Source organism: Aotus nancymaae, unplaced genomic scaffold (assembly GCF_030222135.1).
Source record: "Aotus nancymaae isolate 86718 unplaced genomic scaffold, 86718_ANA_hifiasm-v0.15.2.pri h1tg000064l_1, whole genome shotgun sequence".
Taxonomy (NCBI): domain Eukaryota; kingdom Metazoa; phylum Chordata; class Mammalia; order Primates; family Aotidae; genus Aotus; species Aotus nancymaae.
Window position 1 is genome coordinate 33,517,991 of NW_026988479.1, and position 20,427 is coordinate 33,538,417.

General features: G+C 57.6%; 1 protein-coding gene across 2 annotated transcripts in view; it reads right to left on the reverse strand.

Annotated features, from left to right (window-relative positions):
• Positions 1-222: 222 nt before the first annotated feature.
• ELFN1 (extracellular leucine rich repeat and fibronectin type III domain containing 1) overlaps positions 223-20,427 on the reverse strand; it is a 76,140-nt gene continuing 55,935 nt past the window's right edge. Inside the window, exon 3 of one of the 2 annotated variants that reach the window (XM_012470902.2) lies at positions 223-3,819. In XM_012470902.2, coding sequence (XP_012326325.2) covers positions 1,031-3,526 — 2,496 coding nt within the window. In that variant the 5' untranslated portion in view covers positions 3,527-3,819 and the 3' untranslated portion in view covers positions 223-1,030. The remainder of the gene's footprint in view (positions 3,820-20,427) is intronic. The other variant, XR_010338753.1, reaches the window with a different exon arrangement.

A 20,427-nucleotide genomic window follows, 5' to 3' on the forward strand; every position in this document is an offset into this window, starting at 1 on the left:
ACACGCTCTAGTCCAGTGTGGGCCGCCCGCCTCCCCAAGGGCTTCCACTCACACCCCTTGGTCCCACCACGCTCTCACTGAGAGCACAGCGTGCCCCCACCCCAAGACCAAAATCAACAAAATCACCCCCTAAACGAGACATAAAAGAAACTTCAACTCTTCCCCTGAAACCCACAGTAAAAACCCAGGACAAACAAACATTTGATTTTTTTCCTTTGCGGATTTTTTTTTTAAGTAGACATAGTCTTTTTATCTTTCTCATTTTACAGCAAACATTGCAAATATAGAAATATTTTTTTCTGTACAATAGAACGACTACAGTGTACACGGGGGCTGGGCTGGGGGACGTGCCTCCCCACCCTCGGCCCTCCCGACCACCCCGGCCGTCCACAGGCACAGTCTCCACCCACCCTGAGTCCAGCAGGGCGCCAGGACCTGTCCCGGAGGCCGCTTGGCCACCGGCATTCACTCCGCCCCTCTGCGGTGGACTCCGGAGGCGGCAACGAAGAGACAGACTGGACAGAGAATCCACAGAAAACCACGGACGGAGGAGATCACGCCAGGGGCCCCGAGGTGGCCACACCCCCCACAGACCGTGTTTTATGTCTTTTTAAAAGAACTTGTCTTTTATTATATATTTTTTTAAAAAAGGAAAAAAGAAAGAGAGGAAAAGGCAGAGAAGACTCAAAAGAGGAAAGATAATGAAAAAAAATCCCCACCCCCACCCCCCCATCCCTAAGACACAGTTTTCCGAAGTCCCTTGTGTGTGTGTGTGTGTGTGTGTGTGTGTGTGTGTGTGTGTGTGTGTGGACATGTGCTGCCCGGGGCGGCCTCATGAGCTGGGGATGTGTCCCCCGGGGCTGTCCCTGCCCACGCCCCCACCTCGCCTCTGCAGGGCCCCCCACCCCCGGCGTTCACAGTTGCTGTCGTGTTGTGCGTGTGTTGGGTTTGGTGCTGAGTCTCTGGGTGGATCCTGCATCCTTTTTGGTCCAGTGGGCGTTGCGGGTCTGGGGGAAAGGGGTTGGGGGGCTCAGGACTTGTGCTGGGCCGACACGCCCTTCCAATAGTCCAGGATGTCGTGCAGATCCTCATCTTTGGCGAACTGAACCTTCTTGCGCAGCGCGTGGCCGGCCGCCATGAACTCCTCCTCCTCCTTGTGCCGCCGGCGGCTCAGTCTGAAGCGCTCCCAGATGCTCTGGGAGGCGCGGCAGGTGTACTCGGGGCTGGAGGAGTAGCTCAGGCTGTGGTACTGCGGGGACAGCGGCGAGTAGGCCAGGTCGCGGGGCCGCGGCCGGGTCAGGGGCTCCAGGATGGACGCCTTGCGCCCCAGACCCTCGTGGGCTGGCGGCGGTGGTGGCCCGGGGGGCACGGGCGGCTCTGCCGGGTGCGGGCCGGGGTACGAGTGCCGGTGCTCGCCGTACTGGCGGCTCTTCTCGGCCTCGGCCCGGAGCGCGGCGGCCACGGGCGTCACGGTGAGGATGGCGTCGGCCGCAGCGGGGGAGCTCTTCTCGATGTACTTGGCCTCGGCGGCCGCGCCCTTGTGCACCCCGACGGCCTCGGCGCGGAAGGCGCGGGGACTGCGCGCGGAGCCGCCGGACGACAAGGTGCCGGCGCGCGGAGGCCCGGCCGCTTCCAGGCTGTGGTGCCGCTGCAGGCTATGGCCGAAGGCGTCCTTGTAGGCGGGCGCCAGGAAGCCGTGCTTGGCGGCCAGCGGCTCGGACAGCAGCACCAGCGGCGGCGGCTCCGCGGCGGACGCCGGCCCCGCCTTGACGCCCTGGAACGAGGTGGCCTCGGACTTGAGCGCATCGATGCAGTTGTTGATGATCTGGTTGACCTTGTCCACCTCCTTGGCGATGGTGGAGATCTCGGCCACCGAGCTCTGGCTGTCGGGGCCCGGCCGGCCCAGCTCGCCGTCCCTGCGGTCCGGAGGGTCCCCAGTGCGCACCTCCATGTAGCTGCCCTTGCTGGCCTTGGGCGTGTCCGCGCTCTCCACCAGCTTGTACGGCTCCACCTCGCTGGCCGCCGGCAGGTAGGGAATGCGCGTCACGGCCTCGGGGCCCAGCAGCGGGCCCTGGGACAGCGGGGTCAGGCCGGGCGCCTCCAGCTCCGGCCCGTACTTGAGCTCAATGATGGTCTTCTTCAGGCTCCCGGCCGCGGCCGCCGAGGCGGCCTTCTTGTGCTTCTCCTCCTGGCGCCGCCGCCTGCGCAGGCAGTAGTAGACGGCGCCCAGCACCAGCACCATGCCGAAGAGGCAGCCCAGGATGGTCATGATGTAGTGGGTGGCCGTGGAGGGGCTGGGCACCGGACCGGGTGGACTTGGCAGCCGGGGCAGGCAGATGGTGAGGCAGGTGTGGTTGTGGCGCAGCCCAGCGCTGGTGGACACCACGCAATAGGTGTAGTTGGTGAGCGTGAACAGGTTGGTCAGGCGGATCTCCTCCTGGGCCTTGGTCAGCCTGGACACGGTGGAGGACTTGCTGTTGTTGAAATGCTCCAGGGTATACATCCGGTGGAATGGGCTGGGCAGCTGGACGGTGATGGTGGCCGAGTTCTGCGTGAGTTGTTTGACCTTGATGAGGGGACGGGCCTCAGCCTGCGTGGCCAGCGTGGGCAGGGCCACCAGTGGCGTGGTGCCATCCCCAGAGAAGCACTCGTCGTCGGTGCAGGGCGCGTCACTGGGCTCCTGGGGAGGCGGGGGAGGCGGGGAGCGGCCCGGCTGTGAGCGCCCCGGCGCTGGGCGGGGGGGCCCGACCACCTCGGCCGCGTATGAGTCCTCGGTGCAGACCGACTGCAGTTTGCTAAGGATGCTACGGTGGCCGCGGCGGCCCTGGCCCAGGAGGTAGTAGCCGGAGTAGACGGGTGGCGATTCACACTGCATCCGGTCGTAGGCCTGCGTCGCATTGGTGAAGGCAGCCAGCCAGCGCAGGAAGCCCAGCAGCTCGCAGGAGCAGTAGAAGGGGTTGCTGTAGAGCTCACACACGGACAGCTTGGCCAGGCCGGCGAAGGTGCCACTGTTCAGCTGCTGGATGCGGTTCATGGACAGGTCGATGTTGACGATGTTGGGGCACTCCCAGAAGCTGCTGGCCATGACCACCTCAATGAGGTTGGCCTGCAGGTACAGGTACTCCAGCTTGCCCAGGCCGCGCAGCATGCCCTCCGTGAGGTTGCGCAGCCGGTTGTAGCCCAGCTGCAGCACCTGCAGGTTGAACTGGCCCGAGAAGGCGCCGTCCTCGATGTAGCCGATCTCGTTCTTGGTGAGGTTGAGGTACGTGAGGTTGCCGAAGCGGCTGAGCGAGGCGTACTGCACGCTGCGAATGCGGTTCTCGTTGAGCCGCAGGTCCACGATGGTGTTGTTGATCTGCTGTGGGATGGCCTCGTAGGGAGGCTGGTTCTGGCTGCAGATAGCCAGCCACACAAAGCCCTTGTCGCCCTCGATCAGCCAGCAGTCCCCGCGGGCCAAGCCGCCTGCGTGAAGCAGGGTGGCAGCTGCCACACACACCCACAGTGCGCCCCACCCGAGCCCGGCCATCGGGACCACCCTGCAGGGAGCCCCCCCTCAGCCTGCCCCGGGGGACCGGGTGGGGGGCCAGGCGGTGGCCCCCAAAGGGATGGAGGGGTGGGAGGGGGAGGTGCCTGCACTCTCAGGGGTGTCCTGTCCCAAACCACATGGCCACGAGGTGCAAGAGCGGGGAGGGAGGTTGCCTCCCTCACAGCCGGCCGCCTCTTGTCTTCCGCCCCAATCCTGCGGTGACTGGGGCCTCCTGCCCCATGGGCCTGGGTATCCTGATGGCTCCACTGGCTCCTCCTGCTCTGACGTTCCTGCTGCAAGACAAAAGAGAAGGCAGCGGTCAGGGGACATCTGGCATCTCACAGCGGCGACTTCTGAACGCAGCCTGAGTCCCTGCTCCGCTGAGCCCCCTGAGCCTCTTCTGTGAAACATAGAAGAGAACAGAAGCCCCTTCCTCAGAAGGCCCTAGGAGTTCCTGAGATGGGCCAGGATAATGGAGGAAATGCTCCAACCTCCGGTGGAGGGGCCTCCTCAGCTCCCCGGCCTCAGCTTCCTCATCTGCAAACTGGATGGGGCACTACCTGCTTGGCTGGGCTCCAAGGTACTGATGGCCCAGAATTGAGACCCCTGCAGCCCATTTCACTCTCAGCGCAACCCTGGTTGGATGAGGAAACTGAGGCAGGGGACTGGGACCTAAAGTCACTTGGCTGAAGAGTGACAGGGCTTCTCCTGCTGGCTGGCCAGCTGCGGCCAAGGACATGCATGTGAAGGCCCCCGCTGGGCTCCGTCCCTGTTGCCTGGCGCTTCTGCTCCCGGGAGGCCCAGCCACAATGCCCCAGGAGTTGCCTGCAGGAGCTGCCCTGCACACCTGCCCGGAGTCCCCAGAATCCTTCCAAGGTGCGGGCTCCTCTCCAGCCCTCTAGTGGGGAGACACTGGGAGATATTCTGGCCTGTCCGGGGAGTTGCACTTGCCAGGTCTCGGTCTGAGCTCGCTTGCCCTGTGTCCCCAGCATGCCGTGCCCCTTCTGGGCTTCAGTTTCCCCAAATGAGCTGGCCGGATGGTCTCTGAGGGTGTCTACCTGGCACTGGACTTGGCACTGTCCGAATCTCACCTGGGTGGAGCGTGGCTGCCTCCCTTCTGGAAGGAAGAGAGCCGGTTGCTCTGCTGAGCATTCCTGGGCTCTGCACATCCTCCCCGGGCTGGGAGAGGGACTGCTCCGAGGTCCCTCGGGGAGCTGGATGCCCCTCCCACCATCCTCCCCGCCACCGTATGGAGTCCTTTGCTTTATCCCTGCGCTTCCACGGGACCCTGATTTTCCCTAGGCAGGATGGGGCCTCATCCATCTCCCTAGTGTCTCCTGAGCCCGCACAGAGACGATGTGGCAATCAAGTCATAGGGGAGGGAGCCTCAGGCAGGAAGGACCCTGCAGACAGGGCTGGAGGTGCTGGGCTCCTGCTCCCCCGAAGACACCCTCCCCCACCATTCTTGAGGCAGGGGAGCCCCTGATGTGCAGCCTTACCTCTCGGCCGCCTGTGTTTGCCCTGAAGGATAGAGAAATGGGTGTGTGTTTGCTTGTTAATATGTGGATTTACAGCCGGCCTCTGTCACCGTGCCGTGGCCTGGCAGGCGGCCAGCTGGGTGTATTTCACTGATATTGACGTTTGCAACTAGTCTGCACTGAAGCGGTTTAAATTAGAGAAAAAAAATATAATGATGTGAAATGGGTTTTTTCCTCTCTTTGGAAACTTCATAAAGAACAATTTTGTTTCGGCTCCTGGAGAAGAGTCTATTTCTGATTTAAAGAGAGGGAGAAGTCAGACGGCATGGGGGCTGCAGCGAGGTCCTAGCAGGCTCCGGGGACCTAACCCAGGGCTTGGCCTGGAGAGGCCAGGGGACACCCAGCCCAGCCCAGCCCAGCCGGGCAGGATCTGACTAGGCTCACTCAGCAATGGCTCTGGGGGCAGCTTGGCTGGGGAAAATGGGGTCCCCACGTGGTCTGATTGGATGTGAAATCCACCATCATGGGAGTCAGCGCTGTCTTGGTCACCGTCACGCAGTGTCCGTGTGCACCTGCCTGCCTGTGCCCATGCCAGCCCTTCCGCACCTCCCCACCATCCTTCCACCGTGCCCAGACAACCTGTGCCAATGCTGGGATTTAGCTCTCCCAGGCCTCTTGGGGGCCCAGGTCTCAGGCAGAGGTGCGTGCTGGTCGGGGGAGGGCCGAGGGCATGGGGCTGACGGTGTGGGGCTGATGGCGTCCAGCTGTGCCCAGCCTCCGGAAGGGCGGGCCTGACCAGTGGCTGCACAGGAAGCGTGTAGGAGGTGTGGCGCCTCAGCCCCAATCGTAATCACCTTTAATCTCTTGCTCAAAATAACCCAAAGTCAAGGTAAGGAGGATTATGGGGCCTAAAAGCCCTTATCGCAGGCACAGAGAGGAAGCTCGGGGCCCGGGCTGCCCAGGCTCTCCTGGGCCCAGCAGCTGAGGGCTGGAGGGCTGCATGCACATGGGGTTCATGTGTGTGTGTTTGTGTGCATGTGTGTTGTGGACGCATGTACGCCATGTCCACCCACACGTTTGGTACCCGTGAGCCCTCGTATGTGTGTGCCAGGCCGTCTGCGTGTGTATGTGCACAGGTGTGTGTGCACAGGTGTGTGTGCACAGGACAGGCTTTTGTGTACATGAGTGCACAGGCCGTGCTCATTGGGGCACTGGGCAGAGCAGCTGTCACTGAGGGCACCCTGTCTGGGCAGACCCAGGGTGGGGCTGGGTGGAGGCAGGTGTGGGTGGCACGGGTGCAGCTCCGAGCCCCCCAGATTTCCTCCCCATTTTCACACATGCATGGGGGTCTGCATGTCTGGCATGCTGCATGTACACAGGAAACACGCTGTAAGTGTGCACTGGTGGCCAACACCGCCAGGGTTTGGCTAAGCGCCGGACCCTCCCTGCTTCCTCACTCACCTGGTTCCTCCCCTGCCAGCCCTTCCCTTGCCACCATGTCCCAGTCCCCCCATTGTGAGTCCAGGAATCTATGCTTCAGGCTCCTCGGGAGGGGTACTGGGAGCACAGCCTCACCTCTCCAACCAGCTCTGAGCCCTGCTCCATCGGGCTGGGCGGCCTGTGTGATGAGGGAGGCAGGCTGTCCCCAGCCCAGTGTCCCTCCCCCACTTTCCTGCTCTGCCTCTGCTCCAGAGTCCAGGTAAGCAGGAGCCTGGGGCCTGCAGAGGCTTGGGGAGTCCCCCTAGCCTGACCTCGCTGCCAAGTCTCCTGGGCAGGGAAATCTTCGGGGCATGTGGCCAGGACTCCCCAGTGTGGCCAGCACCCTGCCAGTGAGAAAGGGTGGGCCTGCCGCCTCTTAGGAGGCATGGATTTTGCCTCCTCTATGGCCCCCAGCTTTGTAGGGGCCCCCTATAGTTTTTTTTTTTTTTTTGAGATGAGTCTTGCTGTGTCACCCAGGCTCGAGTGCAGTGGTGCAATCTTGACTCACTGCAACCTCCGCCTCCTGGGTTCAAGCGATTCTCCTGTCTCAGCCTCCCGAGTAGCTGGGATTACAGGTGCCCGCCATCATGCCCAGCTAATTTTTGTACTTTTAGTGGAGATGGTGTTTCACCATATTGGTCAGGCTGGTTTTGAACTCCTGACCTCAGTTGATCCACCTGCCTCAGCCTCCCACAGTGCTGGGATGACAGGTGTCAGCCACCGCGCCCGGCTGAGGGACCCTAAAGTTTTCATTCTGCAGCTCGCTTTATGGCAGGGAAACTGAGGCCCAGAGGGAGAAGGACTTGTCCAAGGTCACACTTTGAGTCAGCCCTGTGCAGCCTCCTGTTGGGGACTGGGGAGACAGGCTGGACGGGTCTGCACTAGGAGGGGTTTGAGAGGCACCCCTGGGTCTGGGAGCCCCCAGGGGCAGAGGCTGTGGCCCTGACACAGGAAACAGGGAACCACCTAGGAAGGTTCTGCATAAAGCACAGGCCCTCCCAAGGCCCTTTCCAGCTGGGCTCGCTCACTGTCATTCTCGATGCCCCCCCAGCCCGTGCCCTCACTGATCCACACTCACACCTGCCCTGCACCCCGCGTCCAGTGATCCCCTCATTAAACAATGTTTCTAGAAAGGAGTGCTGGCCAGTGGGGAGGGCAGGTGCAGAGACCCTGCACAGGCATCACTCTCCTGTGCACACCCGGCTCCAGCCCTGCCCTCCGCAGCACACCTGCAGCCTCAGACCCAGGGCCTTTCGTGGATGTGGACCATAAGGCCCCAGGGAGGCTGGGAGGCCCACAGCCCCTCGGGAGGGCTTCTCCCCTCCTTGGCCTGAAAGGCACTCCCCTTCTGCTCAGCCTGTCTGCACCTGCTCCTGGGACCTGGCCTCCTGCCTCAGGGAGACACAGAGGCCGTGGCCCCCCTGGAATGGGCACCCCTGGGTCCCTCTGATACCTCAAGCCCTCTGCGACACCAAGAAAGTCCACGCAGCTTTCTTAGATGGCACAGAGGTTCTGTACTTGCACCATCCAACAGGGTGGCCACGGGTCCCATGTGGCTCTGGAGCGCTGGAAACGGGGTTGTGGTTGCCATATTGGAACTCATAGTTCTAGAACCTTCCATAAAACAAACAAACTTGACCTGCATACCCTCTGGCCTCTGCCTCATCGCGGCAGGTTTTCTTAGAAGGATCGCCAGTGGTTTCCATCCCCCTCCTCACCTCCTCTTCTATCCTCAGCCCTGCCCAGTCCAGCGTCCCCGCTTGGGCCCTCTGAGCCGCTCTCAGCAAGGTCACCGGTGACCTCTACCCTGCAGCGCCCACTTTTGTCTTTCCCAGCCTCTCGGTAGCCCTTGGCACAGACAGCTGCCGGCTCCCTCCTGCAGCCCTTTCGTCTCTGGCGCCCCATCCGCCACCCTCTCCATCCAGGCTCCTTCACCTTCACCCTGACTCCACCTGTCCCAGGCCAGGCTGGGTCCTCAGTGCCTCCTCCTCCAAGCACGCCCAGGGGGTCTTGTTCCCTGTGGTCTTGTCTCCGTGCGGCTGACTCCCGATCTATCTCAACTTGAAGATTCTTCCCCATGGCGTCTAAGCGGCTGCTCCCAGCTCCTGCTCCAGCTGGCATCTCCCTGCCTCAGCATTCACCGCGTTCTTCCACTGAAAGTCGAGGCCACGCCCTACACTCCTCTCTTACCTCCCCCCACACCTGGTCCAACCACTCCACCTGCAGAAGCATCTGGACTCACTCCACTCCCACCATGACCGCCCTGGTCCAAAACGCCCAGACCCACCTCCGGCGGCGACAACACTCAGGGCTCCACCTCATCTCCTGGCACGCCCAGTCCACTCTCCCTCTACGGCTCGCTAATTACCAAGGCCAGCCCGCCACCCCATCCTCATGCAGCCCTAAGGACATCCAGTTCTCTGTGCGGAGAGGAGAATCCGGCCTCCAAATGCCATCTCCAGGGCCCACCAGTCGGCCTCTGCCCCTTTCACTCCCCTTCCCCTGATGCACGTCCCCTTCCTGGCTAAAGACCCTGCACCAGCCGCTCCTGTGCCTGGGAAGCTCCAGCTCCCTCCCGTCATTCACTCCGAGATGCAGAAGCTCTCCCCGCTCTGCACTCTGAACTCACTCTCAGCCCCCCACCTAGTTTAAATCCTGGCACTTCTCTCTCCCTGATGTTCTGCTTGGTTCTTTACTTTTAATTCATGGTGGAGCTCCTCCTGCTGCCGCAAGAGTAGGAGCTGTGCATCCTGGTCACTGCTGTGGCATCCCAGGGCCAGCTCAGTGCCCGGCGGCCAGGACTGGACACTCAGGCCACATTGCACACAGGCTGGGATGCGTCTGCTCTGTTTTCTCTTCTGTCCAATGGGAGTAAAGACTCCCAAGGGGCTTGTGGTTTCTCACAAACGTTAGCTTCCTTTTTTTTTTTTTTTTTTAAAGGGATGGGTCTCACTCTGTTTCCCAGGCTGGAGTGCAGTGGTACAATTATAGCTCACTGCAGCCTTGACCTCCTGGACTCAAGCCATCCTCCTGCCTCAGCCTTCCAAAGCACTGGGATTACAGGTGTGTGCCACCACACCTGGCCATCCTTTTCATGTTTGATCAAGCCTGTAGGAGCTGTTATCCCCTCGGGAAGGAGATGAGGTGCCCACAGGGGGTTCTGCATCTCAGCTTTGGGCCACGCCACACCGGCTCTCATCTGGTCTGGCAGCCAGGACTGGACACTCAGGTCACGTTGCACATATCTGGTGGGGTCAGGAGTGCACGTCCCCACCAGCTTCAGTGTCTGACACCCCCCACCCAGATGGAGAGAGGCCTCCATGTGTCCAGCCCTGGGCAGTCACAAGAGCAGCACAGGCCACGCCACGGGTGGGCCAGGTGGGAAGCCCCTCGAGTGAAAGGAGTTGCCAAGCTCCCCTGGGCTAGTCGGGGGGATGGGCTCCCAGAACTACTGCGTTCACTCATAGCTACTGCTGAGTCTGCTCAGCACCCAGGATGTGTCGCACTGAGACCTTGGCTGCCTTGGGGACATCTGCCCTGCCCAGGCCTCCTGGGCCTCCATCTTGGGACAGCTCTGCCTTGCACAGCCAGGGCCTGCGGGGAGCTGGAAGAGGCAGCCGGCACATCCTATCCACAGCAAGTGCTGACTGGGGTATACACACAAAAGCCAGGAGAACAGAGAAAGGGGTGAGACTTCAGGCCAAGTGGCCCTGGAAATGTACTGAGCTCTGGACCCATCTGGAGGGTGAGAAAGGGCAGGAACCGCCAGTGGCCTCTGGAAACAGGAGCACTCCCGGGACCCGGTTGCTAAAGAGTTGTCCAACAAGCTGTGATAGGTAGTGAGTACCCCGTCACCAGGGGTATTCAAACAGGAGCTGGTGCAGAAGTCAGAGCTGCAGGGAGGTGGTGTGAGTGGGAATGCCCCTGATGGAATGAGCTGGCCCCTTCAGGGAACGTTGAAGGTGGAGGGGACACTCAGAAGGACTGAGTATGAGGCACACTTGACCTTCCTGAAGCAGCACTCTCTCCTAGATGGGTGGAGGGAGTGGCTCAGCATCTGACGGTGGGACCCAGCCCCTCAGACAGCAGAAAAGACCCAGACTCCAGCTGGAATCTGCTGGGATTCAGGGCTGGGGGCCAGCTGGTCTCCTGCCTGCCGTGCCCCTGAGACCTGGAGCAGGAGAGCCCGTGTCGGCCTCCTGACCTTGCTCTGTCCACTCAAGATGGGTTGCCAGGCACTGGACATTTAGGAGCCACGGGGCCCCTGAAGGGCTTACAGACCAGAGTGGGACCTGTAGGGAAAAAGGAGGCCTGGCCAGAGCTAGGGAGGTGTGCAGGGTGGCAGGTAACTAGGCAGGGCTTTGCCAGGAGCTGCTGCTCGAAGGGCTCCAGCAGATGAGTAGGAGTTTGTTAGGGAAGGAGAGTAACAGCTATCCCAGGCATAGGGGGTGTGTTTGAGGTATGAAGGCAGGACACCCCTCCAGGGAGTGTGGGGTGCCCAGGGTGAGGGTAGTGGTGGGCAATGCCGGGTGGGAGGTGGGGCTGCAGGGGTAGCGGGGCCAGGTGGAGCAGCCTGAGAGCTGGGAGAGGAGCCTGTGCTTCCACTGGGCCATCCCCACAACCTGGGCTTCTCTGCTAGAAGGGGTGGGAGGGAGGAGAGAGCGTGGCATTGCTCCCTGAGAACCCTCTCCTGGAAGACCCTCTCCCCTCCAAGTACCAGAGTTGCTGAGAGAACTGTCAAAGCAGGAGAGGCCAGGCATCCGGCCGGAGCCAGAGTCCCGGGTCATCTCCAGTTCTTGTCTCCAGGCCTCAGTTTCCCCCATCCTAACATGAAATCGTTGAACCAGGCGCCTCTAAGACTCTTGGGATTGTGTCTGGGGCCTGGTGTTTCCCTGGCTGGAGCCCTCATGACGTCTCATGATCACACTCACTCAGCCACACACACTGCCTCTGCAGAGAGCACCCCTGTTACCCAGGGGACGGTAAGGACTGTGTGTGTGAGGCGGGCACCGAGTTCCTTCCACAGCCTGTGTCATCGCTAATGAAATAAAAAAATATGGTGGTTCCAGGCTTTTAAACTTCTTACGACTGGATTTGCATAATCACAGCAGCCGTGCTGGGACGGGCGTGCATCTGTCTAAAAATATTGCTCCTCTCCTCGATCATCGAAACCAGACATGAGGCCAGGGCTGGGCTGGGGCTGGGGCCAGGACTGGACGGATTCTGCTGATGGAGCGAACTTTCTAGCTCCAGGGGAAACAGCGGAGGGCCAGGCACAAGGGGGAGGCAGGGAGATGGGTGGAAAGCTATAGATCGATAACTTTTCATCGTTCCAATGTTTTGCCAACAGATCATGTTTACTGCGAGCGTCTGCCTGCCTCTGCAGCTTGGCTCTTGCCAGGACCTGTCTCCCTGAGCTCTACCGCAGAGCCCATGGGGGAGTTATGGGTGTCTCAGGGCGGTCGGGCCTCGAGCCACAAGGCCTGCCATGGTGACCTGGCCCAGCTAGGAGCAGGTAGGGGCCCGCCAGTTCACCTGCTGCATCAGGGGGCACAGAACCATGATGGGCCAGGAGAAGTGTCAGCTCTGCCATGTACCTGCTGTGTGACCTTGGGCATGCCACTTAACCTCTCCTAGCCTCAGTCCCCTCATCTGTCAAACACAGACCATCATGGTGTCTGGCTCCTAGGGGTGTGGTGGGGATGCTTCAACAGTTACTTAAGGCTCCTGGCATGACGCTGGGTACAGGAGGGTGCCCAGTAGACACTCACTTCCTCCTAGGTAGGGGAGAAGAGGTCAGTGCAAGGTAGTGTGGGAGACGGAGCTGCACACTGGATGCATGTGGGTTTTCCCTCAGCATGTGTGGTGGCTCATGCCTGTAATCCCAGCACTTTGGGAGGCCGAGGCGGGTGGATCACGAGGTCAAGAGATCGAGGCCATCCTGGTCAAAAAATTTTTAAAAAATTAGTCGGGTGTGGTGGTGTGCACTGTGGTCCCAGCTATTTGGGAGGCTGAGGCAGAAGGATCCCTCGGGCTCAGGAGGTCGAGGCTGTGGTGAGCTGTGATTGTGCTACTGCGTTCCAGCCTGGATGACAGAGTGAGATCCTGTCTCAAAAATAAACAGTAAAAATGCAGATTTCTGCCCCACCCCAGAATGTGCAGAGGCAGACCCCGGAGCAGGAGCGAAGGGCTGGGTGAGGCAGCCCCTCCCCAAGGCCCTAGTCATGGTAGGTGGGGAAGGGGGGGCGCCTGGTCCCCTCTGCCTCCTTCCAACCAGAGCGGGGAGGGCTCAGGGCTGGGGCTGGGGCCCTGAGTGCTGCCCCCTGGGATGCGTCAGGCTTATTTTGCCATCCTACCTCCGGGCCCGCAGCCCCAGGCTGCTCTGGAGTTAATTAGAGACCCAAACATTTAATGGTCTGTTATGCTTCTACGGGGCATCTTTTAAATTAAAAAACATGATGTATGGCGCCGTTGGAGGGAGAAATCACTTTGCAATGGTTCCCCGCTCCGGCGCTGGCAGGGATGTGGGGTGTGGATGGATGGCTGGCCCCGGGAGAGGAGGGATGACGTGACCCACTCCAGGAACACTGGTCCGCCTCCTGCCGCTCTCGGAAAGCGCATCACTTAAGCCAGGCCAGGGTCTAGGTGTCCAAGGATGCCTGGCACTTTCTCCATCACACCCTCATAACCCTGGCAGTGGGAAGTTCTATCTTTAGTCTGACCTGAATCTCTTCAGTTGCTTTCAGGGATGGCAGGTTTGAGACTAAAGGCAGAGAGGTGTTGGTTCTTCTCTTCCTAGTAGTACCCTGACCTCCAGGGACCTCTGAATTCTGGAAAAGCCTTTCTGGTGATCGCAAGCTTGCAGATTCTGTCCCTGTTCTGAGCTTGGATCCCAGCCTGGTGGTAGAATAGGACTGCCTCCTAAGACGCTGGAAAGACCCTTTGGTGTGGGGGGGGGCGCTGAGGCCTGGTTCCCCTCTCCCAGGCACAGGTGCACAGGCCTGTGGGCTGTTGGCAAGCCCATTCACCAGGCCAGGCCTCTGCATGCACAGGTCCTGCCTCACAGTACCATTACCATGATGACTGAATCTGTGTGTATTTCCTGGTGGGTATTAATTGCGATGGAGATTTGGGGTATGGTTTTGAAGGTTAGAAATGAGCAGTTAGCCCTCAAACGTTAAATTAATAAAGGAAATAAATGACTATGCAAAGTCTAGCCTATGAGGTATCAGCCACGGAAGATGGGCTGGGACACGTCTGGGATGTGGCCGCCCCAGGCAGGAAGTGGCCCAGCATGGGGTAAGCCCAGCGACCAGGCTGTCTCCACAGTCGGAAGTGGTGCCGTCTCCTGTCTGTTACTAGAAAGTTCTATCACAACCCCAAGGATGCTGACACAACATCATGAGGCCATTACTGTCCTACTGCCCAGGGCACCTCGTGCCTCAAGATGACAGAGAATGCATTTGCTGTTCCCATGCCCATCAGCACCCACGAGACCTGTCACTCCTCCCAGGAGGCTTCCCTGGCCACTAGCTGTCGCTCACAGGTTCACACCATTTCCACTCCCCCAGGCTACCTGTTGTTTGCTGTGTGACCTGGGGACTGGTGTTCCTTAGCTGGATCTGGCTGAGCTGTGAAAATAAAAATGTGGGCTAAGTGTGGTGGCTCACGCCTGCAATCCCAGCATTTTGGGAGGCCGAGGTGGGCGGATCACTGGAGGCCCGGAGTTCGAGACCAGCCTGGCCAACATGGTGAAACCCCCCTCATCTCTACTAAAAGTACAAAAAAAGGTAGCCAGGCGTGGTAGCAGGCACCTATAATCCCAGTACTTGGGAGGCTGAGGCACAAGAATTGCTTGAACGCAGGAGGCAGAGGTTGCAGTGAGCTGAGATCGCTACACTGCACTCCAGCCTGGTGACAAAGTGAGACTCCATCTCAAAAACAAAATAAAAATGTGGCATCTCTTGACCTCATCACACGGCATTTCTTCGAAGCTTCTGTTCAGCACTGTCCCTGCTGTGGCCTGAGCTCATCTCCCAGGAAAGAGGTTTCTGCAGACAAAGCCGGCGCCATGGCCTGGAGACGCTGGCTTTTGACTTGCTGACTTGCATGTCAGCAGCTCTGTGGGGACAAATTTCTCCCCACCGACACGGCTTCCACCGCTCTGCGGCTCGGGGAACTCGCGCCATCCTGAGCTGGGACATCCACCTCTGTCTGCCAACCTCTTTACTGTTTGAATTCTTACATTTAACTGTCAATTACCTGGAAACTATTTCTCTGGTGTAAAGAAGGCTTAGAATTGATTTTCTCTCTTTCCCCCAAATAGGCAACGAATTGCCCTGACACTCTGTTGAGTAATCTGTTCACTCGGGTTGATTTCTGGTGCTCCATCTCCACCTGGGCTGGGGCATCTCCAGGCTCTCCTCCTATCCCCTGCAACCTCGTGTGGCTCCCCAGAGCCCTGGAGGGAGTCCGCACTTAAAGCTGATCAGGGCCGGGCGCGGTGGCTTACGCCTGTAATCCCAGCACTTTGGGAGGCCAAGGTGGGCGGATCACAAGGTCAGGAGATTGAGACCATCCTGGCCAACATGGTGAAACCCCGTCTCTACTAAAAATACAAACAAAATTAGCTGGGCATGGTGGTGCGCACCTGTAGTCCCAGCTACTCGGGAGCTGAGGCAGGAGAACTGCTTGAACCAGGGAGGTTGAGGTTGCAGTGAGCAGAGATTGTACCACTGCATTCAAGCCTGGTGATAGAATGAGACTCCGTCTCAAGGAGGGGCTGCTGACCAGGTCTCAGTGAGGGTCCTTGCTGTCTGTCACCTCTCATTTTGTCCTATAAGGCTGTGATTGGCCTGGGCTTCTTGAGTTTTTGCTGACACGCTGTTTCCTCTGTGTGGGACATGAGTCCCTCCCACCACCCAGTGTTCTCCCACTCACTGTGCTTCTCTGTTCAGAGCCCAGATTGGGGCTGGAACCTCCCGTCTGTAATCATAGCTGCCTGCACTTGCCCCTCTGTGACCCTGTGCTGCTGGGATCTGATTCCCGTCTCTCTCCACCTAGAGTCCACATTCTGCACCGAAAGCTCAGGGCAGGTAGGGTAGGAGCTGGGGTTTCCTTTCCAGGCAATGAACAGGAAATGCATGCTGAATGAATCCAGGGAAATATTAACTCCATAGCTGCCTATAAAGGGAGGCAACCAGGCCAGGTGCCCTGGCTCACACCAGCACTTTGAGAGGCCGAGGTGGGCCGATCACCTGAGCTCAGGAGTTTGAGACCAGCTTGGTCAAGATGGCAAAACCCTGTCTCTACTAAAAATGCAAAAATTAGGCTGGGTGTGGTGGCGGGGGACTGTAATTCCAGCTACTGGGAGGCTGAGGCAGGAGAATCACTTGAACCCAAGAGGCAGAGGTTGCGGTGAGCTATCACACCACTGCATTCCAGGCTGGGCAACACAGCAAGACTGTCTCAAAAAATATATAAACAAATAAAGGAAGGCAACCATATGTTATGGTTTTCCTGGGATGGGCACTGCACATGTCTATTTCCCGGTAAAATGATGAATATATCCCCTTGTCACTCTGAAAGTATCCTATTTGGGGCAATAAATTGTCATACGGTCACCCTCTCGTGAGGCCTCTGTGTGGGACCATTTCTCCTATTCTATTGATAACACCTCCCCTCTCTTTTTGCCAATTTCAGCACAATTTCAATCATCGTAACTCTGTCATAAACTTCCGTAATGGGCAGGAAAGACTCCCTTTATCATTCTCCCTTTCCTGCATTTCTTTACTCTTGTCATTTGAGTATTCATTCAGGTGCACTTTCAGAACGATTTTTTATCTCGCTTTGTAAAACACGCCACCAACCTGTTGATGGGATTGCATTTAAGCCTATAAATTAATTCTGGAATAATTTTCAGGTAATATTGCAACACGGCACATCTCACCATTCTTGTTTTCTTTGATATGTCTCAGGATAACTTTATAGAGTTTTTCATAATGATCCTTAATTTCTCTTGTCAATTAATTCCTGGGAATTGTGAGGGTTTTGCTGTTATTTTATTGGTGCCACTGTAAGTGGGGATCATTTATTTAATTATGTGTCTCGACTAGCTGTTGTTAGTACAGAGGAAAGTTATTGATTTGTATATGTTTGTTTGATTTCCAGCCCAGCACTTTTGTATTAAATTTTTATATTAAGTCATTTTTTCTTCAGTTGGTTCTCTTGGGTTTCTAAGGTCTTGAATCATATTGTCAGCAAATAATTACAATTCTTCCCTGTAGACATCCCATTTAATTCTGTTTCGTGTCTTATTGCTATGTCCAGAATTTCTGCACAATGATGAAAGCATTGCTGTTTTTTAATAAAAGTTTCTGAATGGGAATCATTAAAAAATCTCATCACCTAGAATGACTCTGGCTGTTGAACTGAGACAGATTCTTGACTTCGATAAAGAAGTGTGTTTCTGGTTCTATTTCTAGCAGTTACTTTGAAATCCGAAATTGGCACTGGATTTTATCAAACACCTTTCGTCATTATGAATGTGCATTACAGCTGACCTGCAGACACTGTGTAGTAATATTAATAGATTAATCTAATATTAAGCCAACTTTGAATTCTTTGTATAAATTCTACATTAATCATGGCAGATTCTTATCTCTGCGGTATTCTGTGGAACTGGATTTCCTTGAATGTCTTTGAGGCTTTTTCGATCCAATATTCTTGAGTGAGATCAAGGTGGGGTTTCATTTCCTGCGGGGTCTTGGCTGATTTGGGGTTTGAGGCTGTCCTGGCTTCCTTCTCTGGATCCTCAAACAATGCTCACGCTGGAAGCCCCCCCGGCTCAGTGGGCTTAGGCCCCCTCCCCAATGGATGTGTTCCGGGAAGCGCCAAGGGCAAACACCACACACCGCTTTGTAAAGCAAATGATCATTTTCTCAAGGGAAATGTCACCCCTGATTTGTCTTCTGTGCTTTCCAGATTTTCATGATTCAGGGTCGGCTCAAAGCAGGGTAAACGACAGAGAGGCCTCCTCTGGGAGTGCTTATTACAGCCTGGAAGGCGTCTGATGTGGCAGATTCTGAGATGGCGCCTGGGAGGGGCTGGCGTCTGGGGCTGCCGAGGGCCTTGGAGGGAGACCCCAGCTCCCTGCCCGGGAGGCTAGGCCTATGAAACCATCCTGCCCACCTCCTGGGTCTATGTGCCAAGGCATCCAACTGACAGATGGACATCCCAGTAGGCATTAGGGAGGGGAGGGCACAGAGAATACAAAACAAGCAAACTGCAATCTCAGCCCCCTCGAGACGGCCATTCTAATGCACGAGAAAAGGAACACAGGCAGGAAGTAAAGGGGGTTGAGGCAGGAGTGCTAGGGCAGACCCTGTCTGCAAAAGATGGCTGCGTCTCTACCTCCCACCTGCAGTCTGCAGAGACCTTGATATCCCCTGCTGAGACACAGGGTCTAGCTCAGCACCCCTGAACCTGGGCTGGCCTGAGATAGCCTTGACCAATGGCGCTGGTAGAAGCAAAGCCGTGTCTGTCCCTGGGGACAGGTCCTAGTTAGACCGGCTGGTTGCTCCAGCTACTTTTGAGAAAAGTGACTTTCTCAACACCTTGCTGTGAGACCTGGGTGGTGGGGGGTGTGGTCCCACCAAGACAGAGAGGCCAGGGCTGTGGCACTGGCTTGGGAGTGAAGGAGCCGAGGCTGAGCAGAGGTGAACCACCCCACTGAGCCCTTCCCAGTGCCTGACCCAAGAACCCCGAGCAAAAGAAGCCTGCACTGAGCCCCTGGGGGCTAGGACTTTGTCAGGTAGTGCAGATCACGGACTCATGCCAAACCCAAGTCTTTAAGTAAGAAGGAGCGGGTGGGGAGCCCAGGCTTCCTCCATACTCACTTTCCCCATCCACCACAGGGGGCTGAGATCTGGCTCTAAGAATCCACTGGAAAACTGGAGGGCTCCTGTTGGGCACAGTGGCTCATGCCTGTAATCCCAGCACTTTGGGAGGCTGAGGGGGGCGGATCACAAGGTATCGAGACCAACCTGGCTAATACAGTGAAACCTGTCTCTACTAAAAATACAAAAAAATTTAGCTGGTTGTGGTGGCAGGCACCTGTAGTCCCAGCTACTCAGGAGACTGAGGCAGAAGAATCGCTTGAACCCGGGAGGTGGAGGTTGCAGTGAGTTGAGATTGTACCACTGCACTCCAGCCTGGGTGACAGAGCAAGACTGTCAGAGAAAGGGAGAAAGGGAGGAAGGGAGGAAGGAAGGATTGGAGGGCTCCTGGTGGTGAGTTGAGCAGAGGGGCTCTGTGTGGTATGAGGGCCAGGGGAGGTGGGTAACACCAGTTCCACCGGGCAGGAGGAGCTGGACTTTTTTTTTTTGGAGACAGCATCTCACTCTTTCACCAGGCTCCAGGCTAGAGTACAGTGGCGCAATCTTGGCTCGCTGCAACCTCCGCCTCCTGGCTTCAAGCAATTCTCCTGCCTCAGCATCCCAAGTAGCTGGGGACTACATGTGCCTGCCACCATGGCCAGCTAATTTTTATATTTTAGTAGAGACGGGGTTTCACCATGTTGGCTAGGATGGTCTTGATCTCTTGACCTCATGATCCGCCTGCCTTGGCCTCCCAGTGTTGGGATTATAGGCGTGAGCCACCATGCCCGGCTGGAGCTGGGCTTTAAACTGAGTTTGCCTCCTGAGCAGCCAGCCGCTCCCCAGCTGGGTGATTTGCAGAATGTCCTTAACCTCTAACCCTTGATTTACCTTTCTGACAAATGGGGCCATTGATAGCCGCTAGCAGGACCATCATGCGAGTGAGATGTGGTGGTGTTTGTGAACACGCTGGGCACACAGAGGAGCTGGTGTGAAAACCCCATTCCTGACAGGAGCTGAACCCGCTTGGGGCTGGATCCTCACACTCTGTTTCCGATGCTCACAAAACACTGGAACTTTCCCAGCCTCTGTTTTCTCTCTTCTGAAAACTGAGAATACTGATATTACCCTGTAGGTTCCCGGAGCGGGGACATGAGAAACTGCACATGCTGCGTGCTGCATGCTGCTGGGGCATGAAGTGGTCTGCAAAGCTGTCGGTGGGATTTGCGGGGACAGAAGGAAAGGTGGGGGGGCCGAACAAAGCCCAGGAGGTGCCCCCAAACCAGGGGACCCTGAGTGTTGGGGCAGTGGCTTTCTGGGAGGGAAGGTGGCCAGGACCCTGAGTGAGGAGGACTGGGTGCCTGTTGGCAGCTGGCTTCTGCTGGCCCACTGAGCTCTGCAAACGCTCCACTTCTCAGACCCTGTCAAGAATCTCTCTAATAACACAGGAAAAATTAATTACAGCTGAAAGGCTGAAGAATGGGGTTGGTCTGAAAGAGGCTGCCCCTGGTTAGTCAGTCAGCCTCTGGGAAGGGGGTGGGCAGGGGCTGGGCTCCCTCCCCAGGGGCTAGTGTGGTGGGAGGGGTTGAGGAGCAGGGGTCACTCCCAGGTCCCGGGGGAGACCTCCTGTTCTCACCCCTGTTTGGCGTCCTAAGGGAAAGCCTGTCCTCACAACCTAGAGCAGGAGAGGCAGAAAGAGAGGTCCCTGGGTGGAGCAGGAAGGCCTGGGACCCAAGTCCAGCCCTGCCTCTCAATGGCTCTAAACGGAATACGGCCCCTACAAAGGGGTGGTGCTTGGACCTCTCGGCGTCTCTCAAACCCCTCCCCTGCACACAGGGTGGAGAGAAGACCCATTCCCTGGGCCTTCACAAGTCCAACAGGCTGGAAATAAGGACTAGTGGAGGTGAGGCACAGCGGCTTACACCTATAATCCCAGGGCTTTGGGAGGGCAAGCTGGGAGGACTGCTTGAGTCCAGGAGTTCAAGACCAGCCCAGGCAACAAAGCAAGACCCCATCTCTGCAAAAAATAAATCCGCTGGGCATGGCGACACATGCCTGTAGTCTCAGC